The sequence below is a fragment of the Sminthopsis crassicaudata genome, chromosome 1 (assembly GCF_048593235.1).
Source record: "Sminthopsis crassicaudata isolate SCR6 chromosome 1, ASM4859323v1, whole genome shotgun sequence".
Classification (NCBI taxonomy): domain Eukaryota; kingdom Metazoa; phylum Chordata; class Mammalia; order Dasyuromorphia; family Dasyuridae; genus Sminthopsis; species Sminthopsis crassicaudata.
Genome location: NC_133617.1, coordinates 69,392,026 through 69,411,802, shown reverse-complemented (window position 1 = coordinate 69,411,802; position 19,777 = coordinate 69,392,026). Strand labels below are relative to the sequence as shown.

Genomic DNA, 19,777 nt, shown 5'->3' with positions numbered 1-19,777 from the left:
CTTGACTACTTACTCTGTTCAAAGAATAACCTCAGCATAATAACTAGACCAAAGTGTCATTCTTCATTTTGAGATTCAAAACTTGCTGTTGTTATAAGAGATTTCAATCCCTTCTGCTTGCCCAGATTTTAGAGTTTAGGGGAAGACATGAGATCTTTGTTATAGATCTGAAAAAAGGAAAACAGAGCCAGCAGTTGTCAGAATGATTTCTTACATCAGATCTTTTACTTTGCTAATTAATAGCTTGTTTCTAAGACTCACAGAATTTTGGACTTGAGAGGGTCCTTTCTAGTCCAAAACATACCTATAAATCTGGCTTTCCTTACTGCTCCGGATTCTGTAGTCTCCAAGGTGGTGCCTTAATATTGTGTGTATGGATGCATTACAGGAAGATCAAAAGGTCTTAGAAGGAACAACAACAACAATAAAAAAAAAAGCTTAATTCCCTGGATTACATGTGAGGAGAGAGAAGATGGACAGAAGATTCTTAGTAATGTTAGATCTTTGCCTTAACTTTAAGGCTGTAAGCCGGAGCCTTTAATTTATGAGAATATTTGTTAATCAGAAAACTTTAGAACAATAAATACATGCTTCTCAGAAAATCTTTAGAAATTCATGTACAGTTTCCATTGGTTTGCTTCTGTATTATTAACCTGCAAGGTATAGACATTGTGACAAGATCACTGGTCTTGATGTCAGAAAACTGGATTCAGATCTTATCACCTGGGTCACCTTGTACATTTTTCCTCTACATTTTAATTTGCTTATCTGTAAAATGAAAGGGCTTGACTAGGATCTTACCTCCAAATCCTTTGATTTTGTTGCATATCTTCGAAGTTCAGTACTAAGAGACAGACTAGGATCCTGTGTTAAAAAGAAATTTGGGTTTAGAATGGGATTACCAAGAACTAACAGCATTTTTTTGAGTTGCAAGGGATTTGTGACTAACCAGATGACAAATCTGGTTATTATTCTAATAATAATTCTAAATAATTTTTTTTAAAGGTGAGGAAACTGAGGTCTAGATAGAGGAGACAATTTGACCATGGTTACAACTCATTAGTGGCAGACCTTGGATTAGCCCAGTTCTCTTAACTGGAAATCCATTGCTCTTTCTGTGACACCACACTTTCTATTTGGTGATGTTTAGAGGTCTTTCTCCTTGCCTGAGCATTTGGGAACTTGATCATTGGATTCATTCCATGGTCTAAGCAACTTAGGTTTCTATTGTAAATAGTGGCCCCAGAGACTTTAGGAAAGTATGATTGTCCTCCAGGTAACCCTTAAAAGTTAAGCATTCACTTCTCTCCCTCTCTCTCTCCCCCTCTCTCCTCCTCTCTCCTTCTCTCCTCTTTTCCCCCTACCTTCCCTCTTCCTCTCCTTCTTTCCCCCTTCTCTTTGCCCCCTCTCTTCCTCCCTCCCTCCCTCTTTCCTTCTCTCTCCTTCCCCCCATTCCCTCCTCTCTCTTCCTCTCTTCCCCCTTCTCATCCCCTCTTTCTCTCTCCCCCTCTCCCTCTCTCCTTCGTTTTCAACATTCACTCTTGCAAAACCCTGTACTCAATTTTTCTCCCTACCTCCTCCCCAGATAGCAAGTAATCCAATATATATTAAACATGTGCAGTTCTTCTATACATATTTCCACAATTATGCTGCAAAGAAAAATCAGATCAAAAAGGGAACAAAAACAAGCAAACAGCTATAACTAAGATATGAAAATACTATTTTGTAATCCACATTCAGTCCCCACAAAATCTTCTGAGTGCAGATAGCTCTCTCCGATACAAGACCACTGGAATTGCTGATAGCCTTTCTAAGAGATTTGCAGGATTAATGAGACCAAAGGAAAGGAGGTTTTAGGATTTCTTTAGAACTTGTCCTAGTTAATCAATTTATGTGCTAAAAGAAAGGCTTTTTTTTTTTTTTTTTTTTTTTTTTTTTTGCATTCATTTGGTATCCTGAATGAGGGAGGTAATAATTGTGATGAACTGGTCAGTTCTCCTTTTAATCATGGTAGTTAATATTTTGGGAAAGACATTGGTAAAATTGAACAGCTCAAGAGGAGGACCACCAGGTTGCCTGAAAGGACTGGAGATTCTGCCATACAAAGATTTGTTGAAGAAAGTGGGGATGCTTAGGCTGGAGAATGTGAGTAGATAGATTTGGAGGACAGGGATTAGACATTAGGGTGTCTTTGGGTTTTTCAAGGACTGTTAACAAAGAATGAGGATCAGATTTGTTCTTTGCCTTTGAAATAACTTGGAATGATAGCATTGGGAAACTGCAAAGAGACACATTTCTGTTTTAGGAAAAGCTTGCTACAGAAACTGGAAACTGAAGGGATGCCCATTAACTGGAGAATGGCTGAATAAATTATGGTATATGAATGTTATGGAATATTATTGCTCTGTAAGAAACAATCAGCAGGAGGATTTCAGAGAGGCCTGGAGAGACTTACAGGAACTGATGCTGAGGGAAATGAGCAGAACCAGGAGATCATTATATACTTAAGTAACTATACTATATGATGATCAATTCTGATGGACATGGCTCTCTTCAACAATGAAGTGATTCAGGCCAATTCCAATAATCTTGTGATGAAGAGAGCCCTCTACACTCAGAGAGAACCTTGGGAACTGAGTGTGGATCACAACATAGCATTTTCACACTTCTTGTTGCTTGCATTTTATTTTGCTCCTCTTTTTTTTCCCCTTAAACTGGTTTGATTTGATTTTTCTTGTGCAACACAATTATATAAATATCTATGCATACATTAGATTTAACATATTTCTACCATGTTTAACATATATTGGACTACTTGTCATCTGGGGAGGGGCTGGAGGAAGGGACAGAAAATTGGAACACGAGGTTTTATAAGGACTAATGTTGAAGACTTTTCCATGCATATGTTTTGAAAAATAAAAAGCTTTAATTAAAAAAAAAAAAAAGGAAAAGCTTGCTAAGAGAGTGAGCTCAAAGTAGAATTGTCTGCCTCAATATTTGCTAGAGATGGAGCTGTGACTGTGCCACCTTTTTACTCATTAAACTACAGCGTTTCCACATTATCACTTCAGTGCTTTGACAGTGGCCTCCTTCCTATTCCTTGAACTATTCCCTGAAGCCACTTATCAGCTCTAGGCAGTTTTTCTGGCTCTCTGCCATGCCTGGAATCCTCTTTCTCCTTGTTTCTGACTCCTGACTTCCCTTGACATCCTTCAGGTCCCAGCTAAAATCCCATCTTCTCTTGGAACTCTTTCCCAACCTTTTTTTTTTTTTTTTAAGTATTATTTTATTTTTCCAATTACATGTAAAGATAGCTTTCAACATTCATTTTTGTAAGATTGAGTTCCAAATGTTCTTTTCTTTCTCCTTTCCTTAACTTCTCCCCTCTCCAAGACAGCAGGCCATCTGATATAAGTTATACATACAACCATTTGGATAAGTTGTTTGAGTTCCTGAGATGCATTTTCCTTGTCTGCAAAATAGAGATAGAAATACTGATATGAATACCCAAAAATGGGTCTTTGTGAGGAGAGCACTTGGCAGATTTTTAAAAGTTTTATATATCTATATTTATACACATATAGATGTTGATATGTGTGTATCTATCTATCTAGTTCAAATGTGGCCTCAGATGTTTAATTAGCTGTATGACCCTATTTGCCTCAGTTTCCTCATTTGTAAAATGACCTGGAGAAGGAAATGGCAAACTGATCCAGAATCTTGGCCAAGACGACCCCAAATGGGGTCATGAAGAGTTAGAAATGACTGAAAAGCAATTGAACAGTAATAAAAAAAAACAACCCACAACTGTGTACATGCATCTGTGTTTTTACACACACACACACACACACACACACACGCATATACCTGCATACACATGTAACCTCATCTTTTCTTTGGAGGTGCCAACAAAACCTGCCCAAGATGCATTCTCATTGTTTTTTACTTTTGTTTCCATTTCCTTAAAGGGGCTGTTGAGGCTGTCCACACCTGTGGGTGGCAGCAGAGGGAAGAACAGTCAGCTCTCTGGTTTGACACAGATCACCTTTGGCATTCAGAGAGGACTCTTTGCTAACTTGGGGCCTGTGGTGGGTTTGGGGAGCTGTCATCACCCTCCCATCAGCTGCTGTGGGCTTTATCCCTCTCCCTGGCCTGGTCTATTTTCCCTTGTATTGTGTCACTCCAGAGTCTAAGGGAGAAGGTCCTGGGGAGGATTGTGTGAATATCTTGCCAAGGATCACAGGGTAATTTGAGTTGGGCATTCACCCCTGCCAGGACCTTCTTGGAGTGCTACAGCTGTTAGCAACCATGAATTGCAAGATGGGCCACACCTCTGCCCTGCTGTTTTTCCTCTCCCACCCCCCCTCTCCTCCTAGCTCTTTGGGGGACTGGGGTAGGCAGTCTGAACCACAGTTCTGAGATCCAGGTGTCTTCAGTCATGGCTAGAAGCTACTGCTGTTAATGAAACATCACATATGGTGGTGATGATAGAGATGTGAATTTTTGACCTTATTAAGCTATTGGGCGCAGAAAGCTGTCATAGAGATGAATTTTCTCTTGGGGTTCTTACAGAAGATCAGCTGCTAACAGTTAGTCCCATGAATTTAAATGCTGCCTTGAGTTCTGTGCTAGCACGAGTTCACTTTGGCTAGACACTGGAATGTCAGGCCTTTCAAGTGAGAATTCCTCCCAGGCTACTGGAACTGTCATCAAGTAGACACCCCTTACCCACGGGCCAGGGCTGCTCCAGGACTGTCCTTGTCTCTTCTGCCTTCATCTTATCCAACAAAGGGCTAGTGGATATACTCTACCAGCATCCAAGAGGAGAAGAGATTGTCTATATTCTCTGCCTGTTTTGCTTATATGGGGTCCTCCCCATCAACCCCTCCCCCCTTCTGGTTATTTTCCCATCTGACCCTCAGTTGTGTCTAATAGTTCTCAACAGAACTCATTGGTGGCCTTAGTTTGATGCCATTTTGGACATTTAGTTTCCTGTCCTCAGGTGTCCCCTAGGGAGCTAAAGAATGACAGATTACTAGAGTTGGTAAGATCCTCAGGACCCAGTGCCCTTGGGATGGAAGGTGCTATATTCATAATAGACTAACACCAGCCTTCTGGCTCCTGGAGCTTTTTCTGCCGCAGCCTGCCTTCTGCTTCTTCACTTTGGATGCTTAGCTAATTGAGGGAGATCGAGATATATGCATTTTACGCTGGGTTGATTCTATCTCACTGGGACCTCTCCTCGGGGGAGAGTTAGAGAGGGACTTTTATTCTGTAACTGGCATACTGAGGCCATCAAGGTAGCAGGACTATCCTATAGATATTCTCACATTTTTCTGGGACATAATGGGTCTCTTCTAGATTTTCTTTATTGCTGCTTTTCCTGTTCTGAAAGGTCATTCCATGAAACACATTGTTCTGTTAGGCAGTTCCTGGATTGTAGTGGGGCTGGCTGGCTGGGATTGTAGCAGTGTTTTATACTTTTCTTGCTAAAGGGAATTTGGGTGTACCTTTTCACACTTTGTCTCTTAGTCATGAGTCTATCCCTCTTTCCCCAGGGATAAAGAGATAAAGCATTTACTTTGTCTGAGGGTTTGGCCATGGAAAATGAGGGATCCTTAGAAGTACTCTTTCCCTGCTCACTGCCCCAAAGATAACAGCCCTATTTTCCCCAACTCTGAGTGGGTAGAGAACAGAATGGAGATGCCTTTAGGAAGCTTGTAGCAGCTGTCACTGAGGCTGGCTTCAGCCTTGAGCAGAGGTGTCACAGGGACTTAGAATCATAGGGCTTTTTATAGGTAGAAGAGCAGCTACTTGCTAGCTGTGTGATTTTGGAAGAGGCCCTTCTCTCTGACCCTCAGTTTTCCCATCTGCCAAATGAATAGACTCTGTTGGACTGTAAAATAAGGGGATTAGATGAGCTGATCTCTAAGATCTTTTCTAATTCTAAATCTTACAACCTAGTTCAACTCCTTCACTTTAGAGATTAAACAAAGGCCCAGAGATTGTGTTTTGTCTGAAGTCTTCATCAATTAATCGAAAAACATTTATTATGAAGAATGAATAGCTGAGTTATATGAATAGTAAGTAGCTGAGCCAGGATTTGAACCCAGGATTTCTGACTCCAAATTCAGTATTTTCTACCATGCCATGGATTCTTTCCTTACCTCATGTTGTCATTGAGTTCTGCTGCTCTTTGGGTTCCTGCCGTCCTTTTTGGTGAGCTGGGGCTTCCTACAGGGCTGCTCCCTCCCTGCTGGATGGTAAGACACTATGAGTGAGTAGGCTAGCAAGCTGTTTCCTGTGTGCTGGGCTCCTCCTTACAAGCTTGGGTTTTGGCTGTCCTGCGATTTCCCACCTGGCGCCAGGGTATCATGCCAGGCAGGGGTTGAATTTCACCCTAGCAGCTGGCTAGGCACAGGGTCTGATTGTATTTTAAGCCATTGAGTATCTCAGCAGGAACTCAGAGCCCTCCGTTTTTTGGGGAGAGGTTGTTGTGTACTGTGGGCACAGCTCCCCCAGGAGCCCAGGAACTATTAATATATTTCATGGTCAAGGTTGGACTTTTTGCTGAAGGGGCAGCACTTAGGCTGAACCTTGAATACCTGGGCAGTGCACAATAGACCCTCCCTTAAGATTTAGAGTGGCAATAGTATCAAGATATCACATATATTGTGATGATAAAGGTGGAAATGGGAAGAAGAGGGGAAAACAGAATCCTGAGTCATTTGGCTAAAGGATGTAATTTTTCAGAAAAAGCACTGGCTTTGATATCCTTGGGCTTGGGTTTAAATCTTGGTTTTGCTGCTTATTTTCGTGTGTAAACATATCCTTTCTAGTTTCTCCATTTGTAAAATGAGGAGTTAAATTAAGTGATCTCTAAGACCTTTTCTTGCTCTTAGCCCAATGACTCTTTGTTCAATGTGAGAGTGGTGGATGCTAGATGTGGGGTGGGGAGGTGAGGTGATTGTGCTATAGATAGCTAGCTTCTGAGGAAGTGAAAGAAAGAACAATTCAAAGGGCAGAATCAGGAACAGTGCATTAAAATTACAAAGAGACATATTTAAAGTTAATATAAAGAATTTTTTTTTTACCTTTTAGATGTCCCAATATGGAAAGGGCTACCATAGATAGTAGCATGTTTTTATCCCTGGAGGTCTTCTAGTAGAGGCTGAAATCATTTATTGGGGATTTTGTGGAAGAAATCCTTATTCCAATATTAGTTGGACTAAGATATCCTTGGAGCTTTTTTCCATTTCCACGAATCTCTGATTTTACAAGTGATATTTTTTCTAACCCTTCCAGAAATGGTACTCATTGTGCTATTGGGGTCTAATAGGGCCTTGTTGAGGCTCTCTTTTCTGTTGGTTTTCTCAAATGATAGCCTTTCAGATAGACCCTCAGCATGGAAACAAGCTGTGTGAGTTTAAAAGACTTTGTTTTGACTTTCCTTTTCTCCCTAGTGTCTCAAAGTACTTTGGGCCAGAGTGCATTTTAATTAAAAGGAAAAAAAAAGGCAATTAGCAACTACTTCTTGGATAAAAAAAGTATATAAGCATAGAATTTACCACAGAATATTGAGACATTATACATGTGAAAGCTAGCCATACTTGACCAAAGCTATTAATGATCTCTAGTTGCCAAATCCAAGGCCTTTTCTCAGTCTTCATTCTTCTTGATCTTTCAGCAACCTTTAATACTGTTGATCATTCTTTTATTCCTTTATACTCTTGTGTTATGGGCCAGAACTTTAAACAAAGTGCTAAGTCAGTGGAATTAATAGAGACAATGGTTATTTAGCATGGTGCTTAACAGTTCTCTAGTTCAGCACATGTACTTAGTACTTACTATACTTCTACAAGATTCACACCTTTGATTAGAGAGTATATAAGTTCAAACAAACAGCCAGAATCAGAACTAGTGAAGACAGAGACTGTGATGGCAGTCCTCCTGCCTCCCCCACAGAAACCAAGACACATTCAAGGAGGACCTCAAGAAGCTGGCAGAGGCAGAAAGGTCTGGTGGCAGGAGCTCAAGCTCTCGGAATCAAGGAGAGAGATAGGCCTCTAAGAAAGCTAACGGCCCCCAGGAAAGGAGACACGATTCGGAAAGAGACAATAAAGGATTTGGACCTTAATCCCTGGCTGCACTTGTGGTGATTACTTCTGAACTGAAATGAAGGCTGCTCCCAGAGACCCTGAGGAAATCTCAACAGAGAATATTACATTTTAGAGAGAATATTACACTCTTCTCTCTAGGTTTTTGGGATACCATTTTCTCCTGGCTCTCTATTCCTCCTCTCTCTCCTTTGCAGGATCCTCTTCCAGTTTACACCCTTTTACTGTAAGTGTCTCTCTGGATTCTGTCTTGGGCTTTCCTTTTCTCCCTCTGTATTATTTTATCATCATCAGCTCCCATGGATTTAATTTACATTTCTATGCTGATGATTCTCAAATCTATCTTTCCTGCCCTAATCTAATTAATCTCTTTGCCGACCTCTAATGTCACATCTCCAGCTGCCTCAACTTGAATGTCCTGTAGTCATTTTAAAGTATATTTAAAACTGAACCTTTTCCTATTAAGTCACACTTCACACCTTTCCCTATTCCTGTAGAGGGCAACATTATCTTCTCAATTCCTCAAACTGAGTAGTCACCCTGGATTCCTTATTATCACTGTCTCTACTGCTCCCTCTCAAAAGGCAGGTTTCCATGCCTTTGTTCACAAAGTCTTTCAAGATAAAGCACAAGTTTGACCTCTTCAGGGAGACCCAATCTTAGTCCATAGTGATTTGTCTGTCTTAGGAGTTTCTCTTGTCTCATCCTCTTAATGGCACAGTGAATAGAGCACTAGTCATGAAATCAGGAACCTGAGTTCAAATGTAATTTCACACACTTACTAGAGCTCTGTAACCCTGATAAGTCACTTTAACCCCAATTGCCTCTCAAAAAATAAAAAAAAACAAAAACAAGGAGCTCCTCTAGCCTAACATCTGTTTTGCTCATTAAGAACTTGTCACACACTGAATCAGTAAACATTTATATATTCAATAACTAATTTGTTGCCAAGGCCTATTGATTTCTAGAATACATACTCTTCTCTCCTGACACTGCCGTCACTTTGGTGTAGACCTCCATGAACTCAGGTCTGGATTATTGCAATAACCTACTGCTAGGTTTGCCTATCTCAAGTGTCTCCCCTTTCCAGTCCATCCTCCATTCATCCACTAAAAGTGTTTTTTCTTGTTTGTTTTTTTTTTTTTCCCTGAGGCTGGGGTTAAGTGACTTGCCCAGAGTCACACAGCTAGGAAGTGTTAAGTGTCTGAGACCATTTGAACTCAGGTCCTCCTGAATTCAAGGCTGGTGCTCTGCACCTCCTAGCTGCCCCAAAAGTGTTTTTTCTTAAAGTACTGGTATAATCATATTACATCAACCTTTCCCCTCTCCCCCACTCCCACCCCTCCAATGCAATAGGCTAGTGGTTTCCTCTTGTCTTCAATATCAAATACAGAATGCTATTTGGAATTCAAAGTCCTTCATAACCTAATCCTCTCCTAATACTCCAGTCTTCTTAAATCTTACTCCCTAACATGTCCTTAATCTTGCTTGCTGACTTTCATGAATAAGACATTCCATCTCTTAGCTCCAGGCACTAATTTTCCCCCAAAGCTTTCCTTTTTCCTCTTACTGTTGACCTCCCTGGCTTCCTTTAATTCTCAGCTAAAAATCTCACTTTCTGCAGGAAGCCTTTCCCTGTCCTTATTAATGCCAACACCTTCTTCTTATTACTTATTTCCTATTTATTCTGTATATAGCTTGCCTTACATATATTTGTTTATCATCTCTCCTGTTAAAGTTCCTTGGGGCAGAGGATTGTCTTTTGCCTGGTGTATTCCCATAGTTAAAGACAGTCATAGGTGCTTAATGATATTTATCAATTGATTATGTGACAGGTTCTTAGTGAGCAAGAACAGTAGCTAGGGCTAAAGGAATTCATAAAAGAGACAAATTACTATGGAGAGATGGAGTCTCCCTGGAAGAAGTCAGATTTGTGCTTTTATCTTTTTTAAAAATTTCAATAATATTTTATTTTTCCAATTAAATGTAAAGATAGTTCTCAGCATTCATTTTTGTTAAGATTGTGAGTTCTCCTCCTCCCCAAGACAGCAAGCAATCTAATATAGGTTATACCTACAAAACCTATTAGAGCTTGTTTCCATATTAGTCATGTTGTGAAAGAAAAATCAGAACAAAAGGAAAAAAAAAAGAGAAAAAAAAAGCAAACAAGAAAATATTATTTTTTTATTTTATCATTTTTTTAAAAATAGTTTTTATTTACCAGATATTTGCATGGGTAATTTTACAATGTTGACAATTGCCAAACCTTTTGTTCCAATTTTTCCCCTCCTTTCCCCCAACCCTCCCAGATGGCAGGTCGACCAATACATGTTAAATGTTAGAGTATAAATTAAATACAATATATGTATACATATCCAAACAGTTGTTTTGCTGTACAAAAAGAAACAGACTTTGCAGGCGGACAAAAATAGAGGGATTGGGAATTCTATATAGCGGTTCATAGTCATCTCCCAGAGTTCTTTTGCTGGGTGTAGCTGGTTCAGTTCATTACTGCTCTATTGGAACTGATTTAGTTCATCTCATTGTTGAAGAGGGCCACGTCCATCAGGATTGATCAGCATACAGTATTGTTGTTGACGATAACGATCTCCTGGTCCTGCTCACTTCATTCAGCATCAGTTCACATATGTCTCTCCAGGCCTTTCTGAAATCATCCTGTTGGTCATTTCTTACAGAATAATAATATTCCATAGTATTCATATACCATAATTTATTCAGCCAATTTCCAATTGATGGGCATCCACATAGTTTCCAGTTTTTGGCCACCACAAAGAGGGCTGCCACAAACATTCTTGCACATGTGGGTTCCTTTCTCTTCTTTAAGATATCTTTGGGATACAAACCCAATAGCAACGCTGCTGGGTCAAAGGGTATGCAGTTTGATAACTTTTTGAGCATAGTTCCAAATTGCTCTCCAAAATGGCTGGATGTATTCACAGTTCCACCAACAATGTATCAGTGTCCCTGTTTTCCCACATCCCCTCCAACATTCTGCATTACCTTTCCCTGTCATTCTAGCCAATCTGACAGGTGTGTAGTGGTATCTCAGAGTTGTCTTAATTTGCATTTCTCTGATTAATAATGATTTGGAGCATCTTTTCATATGACTAGAAATAGTTTCAATTTCTTTATCCGAGAATTGTCTGTTCATATCCTTTGACCATTTATCAATTGGAGATTGGCTTGATTTCTTATATATTAGAGTCAATTTTCTATATAGAAAATATTTTTTGAACTTCATTCAGTCACTATAGTTCTTTCTGGATGTGAAAGGAATTTTCTATTCCAAGTCTTTTGGAATTGTCTTGTATCAGGGGCAGCTAGGTGGCGCAGTGGATAGAGCACCAGCCTTGAATTCAGGAGGACCCGAGGTCAAATCTGGTCTCAGATACTGTATCTTATACTGCCATTCCTGAGTTGAGGGGCATCCACTCAATTTCCAATTTTTTTGCCTCCACAAAAGAGACATTTTTATTTGTGCTTTATCTTGAAAGACTTCTAGGATTTTGAGAGAAGATGGAAGAGAAAGATTGATCTGAAACAAAAGCATGGAGGTGGGAAAATGCAAGTTTTTGAGGGGAGTCAGGGAAGAGACTGGTGGCTGTAGTGGGAAGAAAGATTGAAGAACAGTGCAATAGAGACAAGTGGAGTTCGGATTCCCAAAACTTGAGGATATCATTTTTCAGGAGGTTCCTACTCAAATATGAGTTGGGCTCTAAATTCCTTTTTTAGACCCTGAGATTGGATATAGACAGGAGGGCTTGAGTACTGGATAAGAAGTTGGGCCTTTACCCACAGATCTTGGTAAGCTCTTGATATTGTTGAAAGCAGTCTTTCTAGTAGTTATAAGCTCACAATTATGTAGTATTTATAGATTAACAAAAGGGCTAATTTTACTTACAGGGAACCTGTGAAGTTAGGTAGAGCAAATGATTGATATAATTGCCATTTTTCCTGATGAGAAAACAGCCTCAAAGAGGTTAAATGACTTGATCACAGCCTTATAACTGGTAAATGTCAGAGATGGGATTTAAACTCAAGTCTGTTCTGACTTAAAAGTCCAGGATACTTTTTGATTCACTCATATTGCTTTTGACTTTAGACTTTTTTATTTTTTATTTTTTATTTTTTATTTTTAAGAAGGAAATTGGTTTTTGAGTTAACTTGCTTAAACTTGATCTATGGATGACATGTGTCTCTGACCTGAGATTGCAGGAATCTGTCACCTTCTTGGGAGCATAAATGCTCAAGGAAAATAATCCAAAGTGTCTGGAGCTGAAGGGGAAATGGATGCTGGCATCTCAAAGATTCTCAGAATAGCTAGGATTTCTTAGCAGCTGGTAGAGCCCTGGCTCATGGTTTAGCTTCCCACCCCTATGTAGCCCTGCAATTTGATTGAGTCCTGATCCCATAAGTAGCCATGAGAAAAAGAAACTGGGGTATCAGGTTGGCAAAGAATCTAGGGGTTGAGAGTAGGCAATGTGCCAAGTTCCAAATGTGTTCCAGAGATCATAAGATCATAGATTTGTGCAGATCTTCTTGTCTGACTCTTCATTTTGGAGATGAAGAAACTGAGAAGTTAAGCATTTTGTTTAGGATAATGTAGCTAGGAAGTGTTTTGGTGGTGGTGGTGGGGTCTTACTCCACATCTAGAAGTCTTTCTGCTGGCCCAGGTATTGTGTTTATGCATTTGATTCTTTATTTTCCTGTTTAGGAGGAATGTGGTAGCTACCATTTGGCAAGGCAAGAAATAGTGCTTTTTAAACTACCTGACATCTATATGTGTCCTCATACAATAGGGACTGGACACAGTAAATAGGACCTGCTTTGGCAACTCAGAAAAGAGTAGGTTGATGGCACATTTGGGAATCTGTGATACCTTTTTCCTACCTGTCCCTTCCTTAAATCCAAAGGTTCCTTGCTCTGGTGCCCATGGGAGACATAGGAACCATCCTGCCATGGGTCCTTTTTGGGGTTCTCTCAAAAAGAGGGCCTTGGAGCTTATCAGGACTTCATTTTATATTTAGCTGAAAACAGTAATGGTCCATGTCTAAGCGTGATCAGATTACATCTGGGAGGAGAGTTGGCAGTGCTGGGATCAGGGACCAGCTCTCTTCCCAGCACCGTGGCAGAATTTGATCGGACTCTAGGCGTTGGGTCATACAGGCATTTCTGCGCAGGGAAAATTGGTTTGGGGGCTGATTTGAAAAGCTGATTGGTATCTGGGTTTAACAGCTAGAGTCACACCTCAACCCCTTCCCCAATATTCTTGGAAGTGGATCTGCTTAAGAGCACTCCCCAGTGGCAGAGAGTGGAGAGGCTTGACAGCATGGATATGAACCTGGTGGCCCGAGAGGCCAGTCAGGGGATGGCCCCTAGCATAAACAGCCTCCCCCGACCTGTTCCACCAAAAGCCACTAAGAAACCCAAAAAGGCTGTTCTCTTCTTTGAGGTGGAGATTCTGGATGCCAAGACACGGGAGAAGCTGTGTTTCCTGGATAAGGTAAAGAGACTCCTCTTTCTTGAGTGACTTCTGGGACCCATTTGGTGGGTGTTTTGGGAACCTTGGGAACTCTGGTTCAGCCATGGCTGCAGGACATCCCTCAATACCTTTTCTTATTTTTCTCATACCCTCCTCCTCAACTCTTGTTGCTCATTCTGTGTACTGACTAGTAAGAGACTTATCTCCCAAGGCAGTGGGCGGGGCAGGGGGAAAGGGGAGAATTTTATAGAGGGTACAGGTTAAGTGGAACTATAAATGCATGAGGTCTCACTTTTGTCTTATTTCTGGAAATCATGCCATACCCCGAGGTGGAGAGAATGTAGTCCTTCATTGAGGTATATGCATGGCTTTTGAGAGGTGGGGGTGAGGGAGAAGGGGTACAGACAAGCCACAGAATCATGGAATTTAAAGCTGGAGAATCTCATAGATCATCTTGTCCAATCCCTTCACTTTATAGATGAGTAGACAGCTTTTTCCAAGGTTACTGATATTTTGTAGCAGAGCCAGAATTTCCACCCTATTACTTTGACCCAAAGTCCCATCATCTTTCCCCTATGCCATGTTTACCTCTCCAAATTGACTTTTTTGCTGCCTTCTACTGTGGGCTTTTGCACATTGTGGGTACTTAATATCTGTTGGCTGCAGTACCCATCAATGTCACTATAGAATATTTAGTAAGCTTGGCCATTCAGAGTGATGGGTGACCAGCTAATAGGTTTTCTGCCTCCCATTTCCTATCTGGAAAATGGACAGGTCCAAACCCCTAGTGATGATGCATGTGATGGTGTCCCTGAAGCTCTTTTGTACTCTGGGAAAGAGGATGAGCCCCAAAATACAGGTATTCAGTTCCATCTTGTCCTTTAAACTTTGAGTGAGGGTTTGGTTTGATTGATACCTGTTACTTGTCAGGAGGAAGAAGAAATAGTTTTAAGTATATAAAAGCTCACATAGTGATCTGGATCTTCTCAAAGAATACCCAGCTTCTTGAATCTTAACCTATTTTCTATTTTTTCTGTTAGATCTAAGAAGGTACATGTCCCCTGAGGTGTTTAGCCCTCTCTATCAGCCTTCACCCAGAGCTTTCACACCTTTAAATCCCTTCTGACAGCTGTGACTTAGACAGATTTTCCCTGTTGGTTGAAGGGTTTAGGGCTTCTTTGCCAATCTAATATTTCTGTCTGTGGCAAGAGTGCCACCTGCAGGTGTTTGTTATCTGTTTCTCATATCTTTGAAGGGTCTATGCCCTTGGAAGAGAAATTTTCTCTTTCTTACAATATTGGATATAATAGTGAGTGTACCTTTGCTTAAGGCAAGAAAGGTTTAATGGGAATCTCCCTCTATTTCCTCCTCTTCTCCAAGCTTGCAGTTTGGGAAGAATAAGATTCTCTGTGCTTCCTCTTAACCTTTATGAGAGAAAGCTGAGTGAGCAAAACTTAAGATGGCTTTAGTGCCAGAGTGGCTAAGGCAGAACCTGGGATGGGGAACAGAATTGTCCATATTTTCTCTTAGAGCTACATACTCTGGGGTTCCCATCTGTTCATGGTCTTTGCTGATCCTCAATAGACCTGTTGCCATCTTATTATAAGCATTATTTCCTGAGTTTTGAGGCTTATGATTTCTCCCATTTAGCTTCTGCTTCCTTGCTAAGGACAAGGCACTCTTATACTTTGCTATAGAACTAGTAGCAAGACCCCGGGATGGGTTGGGGTAGTAATAGTAGTAGCTTGAGCTGGCACCCTTCCTCTAGGAGACATTCCCTTTGCCTGGCTGTCTGCTTTGATCCTTTCTTCCTGCATAGAGAAGTCCCTTTATTTTACCCTTTCCCCACCTCCAACACCCTTAAGAAGAGGTGTGAGATCATGGCTCCTGGGACTGCCTTTATGCCAGAGCTAACGCTTCCCCTGGTACACTTCTTCCCAGGTGGAACCCAATGCCACCATTGCTGAGATCAAGAACCTCTTCACAAAATCACGTATGTATCTTGGCCCCAGAGGGGAGCACTGGAACTCTCAGGAGTCTCAAAGAATAACTGTTAGAGCTGGATGGGGCCCTCATGGTCTAGTTCAGACTCCTCATTTTACAGATGAGGAAACCAAGACCTTCCAGAAACTGACTCCAAAGGAGAAGCAATGATGGGGAGGCACTGGGTTAAAACTTTATGGTTTACTGCTTCTCTTTGGTCCTTGTTAAACTTCATTTGTTGGTAGTGATGGAGTAGATACCACTTATTTTAGGAGCATGCAGGCTAGGCTGGAATTGGGAACCAATATTAGAAGTCAGAATATACCAGTGTTATGGAAATGCAAAGTAATGAAAGAAAAAAACAAACTAAAGTCCTATTCTTGCTGTGAAAATGATTTTTTTTTTATTGGTTGATAATTCCCTCCTGTGTGGTTAGTAATATTGCAGTGTTATTTTAAAGACATTTCTTGCTTTCATGATAGTTACTGTGTGGTAAAAAAACATTAAGTAAATACAGAAATGAATGTATTAATCCTCAAAATGTTGGATTGACTTGAAATACTCCAGTTTTTAAGCAAAGATAAATCATTGATGAGTTGGAATTAGGACTTGTTCAAAAAAGGAATAATTTCCTTTTTTCCTGTTAGGGTATATTTTGCTGATATGATAGTATCTCTGGAGTTTAAGCAATACAGGGCAGAAAGCTTGGCCACTTGGCTGAGATGTGTGGGGTATGTGGGATATATAGGGTTGTTATAAGCTTTGGTGGGCCACCCTAAGGCAATGTTCCTTGAAGTGATAAGATTACTAGGACAGGGTCTTTTATCTTCTCTGTTTCTCTTTTCCTAGATCCCCAGTGGTATGCTGCCCGGCAGTCCCTGCGGCTGGATCCTAGTGAGTAAATGCTTTTATAGGGAACCCATCTTCTTCCCCTGACTATCCATCACAGTGCCTTTGGAGTAGAGGTCTCATCAAATACTTGTGAGAACTCATCCTTGTGGGTCCTCCTCTCACCTTTATTGGTTCTCTTTTCCTGTTTTCTCAAACAGAGGGGAAGTCCTTGAAGGATGAGGACATTTTGCAAAACTTGCCTGTGGGGACCACAGCCACACTTTACTTCCGGGATTTGGGAGCCCAAATCAGCTGGGTGACGGTGAGATTCATGCTCTTTCCCTATGGAGGCCCTACCCCAATATGTAGTCCTCTTCCCTTTCCTATCCTTTACTTACATTCCTTACTGCCCAGGTATTCCTGACAGAGTATGCTGGCCCTCTCCTCATTTATCTACTCTTCTACTTCCGGGTACCCTTCATCTATGGTCACAAATATGACTTCACATCTAGCCGGCACACTGTGGTTCAGTGAGTATGTTTTTTGGGCAGGGGAATGGGCCAACTCAGGGACATATTTCCAGTCCTGCCATCTTCCTCTTTTCCCTGGTTTCCTACCCCTCATTGGAGGGTCTGGATGAGGGCTTGCTGGAGCAGTGGGATAAAGAGACTCCTACTCAAGAATCAGTCTGGATGGCGTCATTGGAGAGACGATGTGGTGGAATTGGTTTGGAATTAGGCTTGGCTTCCAGGCCTGGCTCTCCTACTTACTGCCACTTTTGGGATGTTGGGCAAATCTTTCATCCTCTTGGGGTCCTCAGTGCCTTTTCTATAAATTGTGGGGGTTGGACTTGAAATCTTTTAAGATTAGGTCCAGCTCTGATCCTTTGATTCTTGACTTCATAGATTCCAATTCAGTGATTTCCTTGTCTTATGATTAGCAGGGCCTGGGGGTGGAATGGGATATGGGATCCTATAGTTATGAGCTAATCCTCTTTTCTCTTCCTCCTCCTCCTCTAGTCTTGCCTGTATTTGTCATTCATTCCACTACATCAAGCGCTTACTGGAAACACTGTTTGTTCATCGTTTCTCTCATGGAACAATGCCCCTGCGCAACATCTTTAAGGTTAGTCCTTGGTAGAGGGAAGGGGGCAAGCACTGAGACTATGCCTTGATTCTTTCCTATATGAGAAGACTATGTTTTCACGTGGCCAAATAGGGATTTGTTGGCCTTGAGGTATGGAACTTTGTTAGGGTTCTGCCATGTTGGAGAACATCCTGTCAGTTGGCTGTGGTCTTGGCAATTAGATTGCCCTGAAGCTCAGAGGCTTCAGTGCTGCTGATCATGTTCATTAAAAGCTGAAACTTTATTGTAGACCTTGTCAGAACTCCTTAGGGGAAACTTGCCCTTTATCTCTCCTCAGACTCAAGACAATATTGCTTTGCTGGCTCCTTGCATCCTTTAGTTGGAGCTTGTCTGCTTCCTTCTCTTTTCAGTCCTATACTCACTTCCCTAGGCATAGGCCAGTTTGGAATTTATTAGAGGGGCTGCTCTGACATGTATTTGTTGAGAGAAGTCAGCCCCTAGCTCTTGGCTTTATCTATAAAATGTTAATAATACTGGAAACTATCTACCCTACAGAGGTATTGTGAGGAAAGTATACTTAAAAGCTGCGCCAATAGTGAGCATTATCTCTTTTCTATTTTTTCATGGGGGAGGGGGGAGAAAGCAGGATGCTGTAGTTAATTTTACAAGCATAAGATGGGGGAAGTTTGGGTGAGAACCTGTAGAAATAAAGCAAGGAATTTGGAGGACTCTAAGCTCAACATGAGCCAACAATTTGTTGGTCATTGTTGCTGTTGTTTTATTCATGTTTGATGACTTGTGACCCTATTTGTTTTTGTTTTTTTAATAGCAGATACTAGAATGGTTTGCTATTTCCTTCTCTAGCTAATTTAACAAGATGAGGAAACAGGCAAACTGGGTTAAAGGGCCTTAGGGTCATATAGCTAGTAGTGTTTGAGGCCAGATTTAAATGAATGAAGATGAATCTTCCTTGCTCCATGCCTATTCTATCTACTATGTCACCTAGTTAATAACCCTGGTGGGCTAGTATGGTTGCCAAAAGCTATTATAATCTTGGATTGCATTAACAGAAGCATAACTTTCAAAAATGAGGTCACAGTCTCATCCATTCACTGGTCACCCCTCATATATATAATGTTATGCAACTAACAAACATTCCATGGGCCTGGAATATAAAAATGAGTTTCAAGGGATGGGGGCTAGTAAGAGTGAAGAGAAGACTTAGGCTAACTATCTTCTAGTATTGGGTTTTCATGCAGAAGAATCAGACTGGTTTCTGTTTAGCCTTACAGGGAAAAATCAAGAGTAATGAGGGAAAGCTTCAAAGGAGCTTCTTAGAACTTGGTGTCAGTGTCCTGAGAATTTGAGAAGGGACTGCTTCTGAGGGTGCTGGATGAGTACATTGTTGTGCAGCAGAGCAGGGACAGGGATTCTTGGAAACAGCCAAGTGGCTCTTGAGCTCTGTCTGGTTGGACACTGGAGTCAAACAACAGTTCTGACACTAATTGTGTCCTTTACTTCTCTAAAGCTTTATAGTTTTCTCACAATGACATGAGATAGAATTATCATCCCTATTTTATAGATGAATCGAAACTTATTTATAAAATTGAAGTTCCAAATGTTCTAACCAGTTGGTTCTTTTCCTGTTTTCAGAACTGTACCTACTACTGGGGCTTTGCTGCCTGGATGGCCTATTATATCAACCACCCTCTCTACACTCCCCCAAGTGAGTGGCCCAGTTTCTGCTCTATCCCTGGGGACTCTTGGGAATCTGCTGGCCCTTTCAGCTGACATTCACCCTTTTTCTTCTATTGTTTCCTCCCTCTCAAGCATATGGTGGTCAACAGGTGAAACTAGCACTTGGAATTTTTGTGGTAAGGGAGCTTTTGGGAGCAAGTGATCTGGAGAAAGAGTGTGTCTGTGTTTGGTGGGGATTAAGGGGGGGGAATATGGAATTCACCTGGAAGGGGGTATTTTGGAGGCCAGAACCTTGTCTAATTATTGCCTTCTCCCAGCTCTGCCAGCTCGGTAACTTCTCCATTCACATCGCTCTGAGGAATCTGCGCCCAGCAGGTGAGTACTGGTTGTCTGCATACAGTAGGTACTTGCTAAGTGCATCAGGTTGTATTTGCTGGTGATGTGAATGACCTTGGACAAATCATATAACCTCTGTGAGCCCCTCTCCCACATCTGTAAAATAAATGGGGCTGGGCTAGATGATCTATAAGGACCCTTCAAGTTTTCTATCTAGGGCTGA

The 19,777-nt window shown here is 41.2% G+C and overlaps 1 protein-coding gene across 3 annotated transcripts in view; it reads left to right on the top strand.

Annotated features, from left to right (window-relative positions):
* The window catches only part of TECR (trans-2,3-enoyl-CoA reductase), a 39,303-nt gene that overhangs the window by 18,370 nt on the left and 1,156 nt on the right, over positions 1-19,777 (top strand). For 2 of the 3 annotated variants that reach the window (XM_074310326.1, XM_074310335.1), the window contains exons 2-11: positions 13,591-13,641; positions 14,395-14,479; positions 15,562-15,613; positions 16,453-16,497; positions 16,653-16,756; positions 16,849-16,964; positions 17,454-17,559; positions 19,174-19,246; positions 19,351-19,394; positions 19,536-19,593. In XM_074310326.1, the coding sequence (XP_074166427.1) occupies positions 13,591-13,641; positions 14,395-14,479; positions 15,562-15,613; positions 16,453-16,497; positions 16,653-16,756; positions 16,849-16,964; positions 17,454-17,559; positions 19,174-19,246; positions 19,351-19,394; positions 19,536-19,593 (734 nt within the window). The remainder of the gene's footprint in view (positions 1-13,590; positions 13,642-14,394; positions 14,480-15,561; positions 15,614-16,452; positions 16,498-16,652; positions 16,757-16,848; positions 16,965-17,453; positions 17,560-19,173; positions 19,247-19,350; positions 19,395-19,535; positions 19,594-19,777) is intronic. The other variant, XM_074310343.1, reaches the window with a different exon arrangement.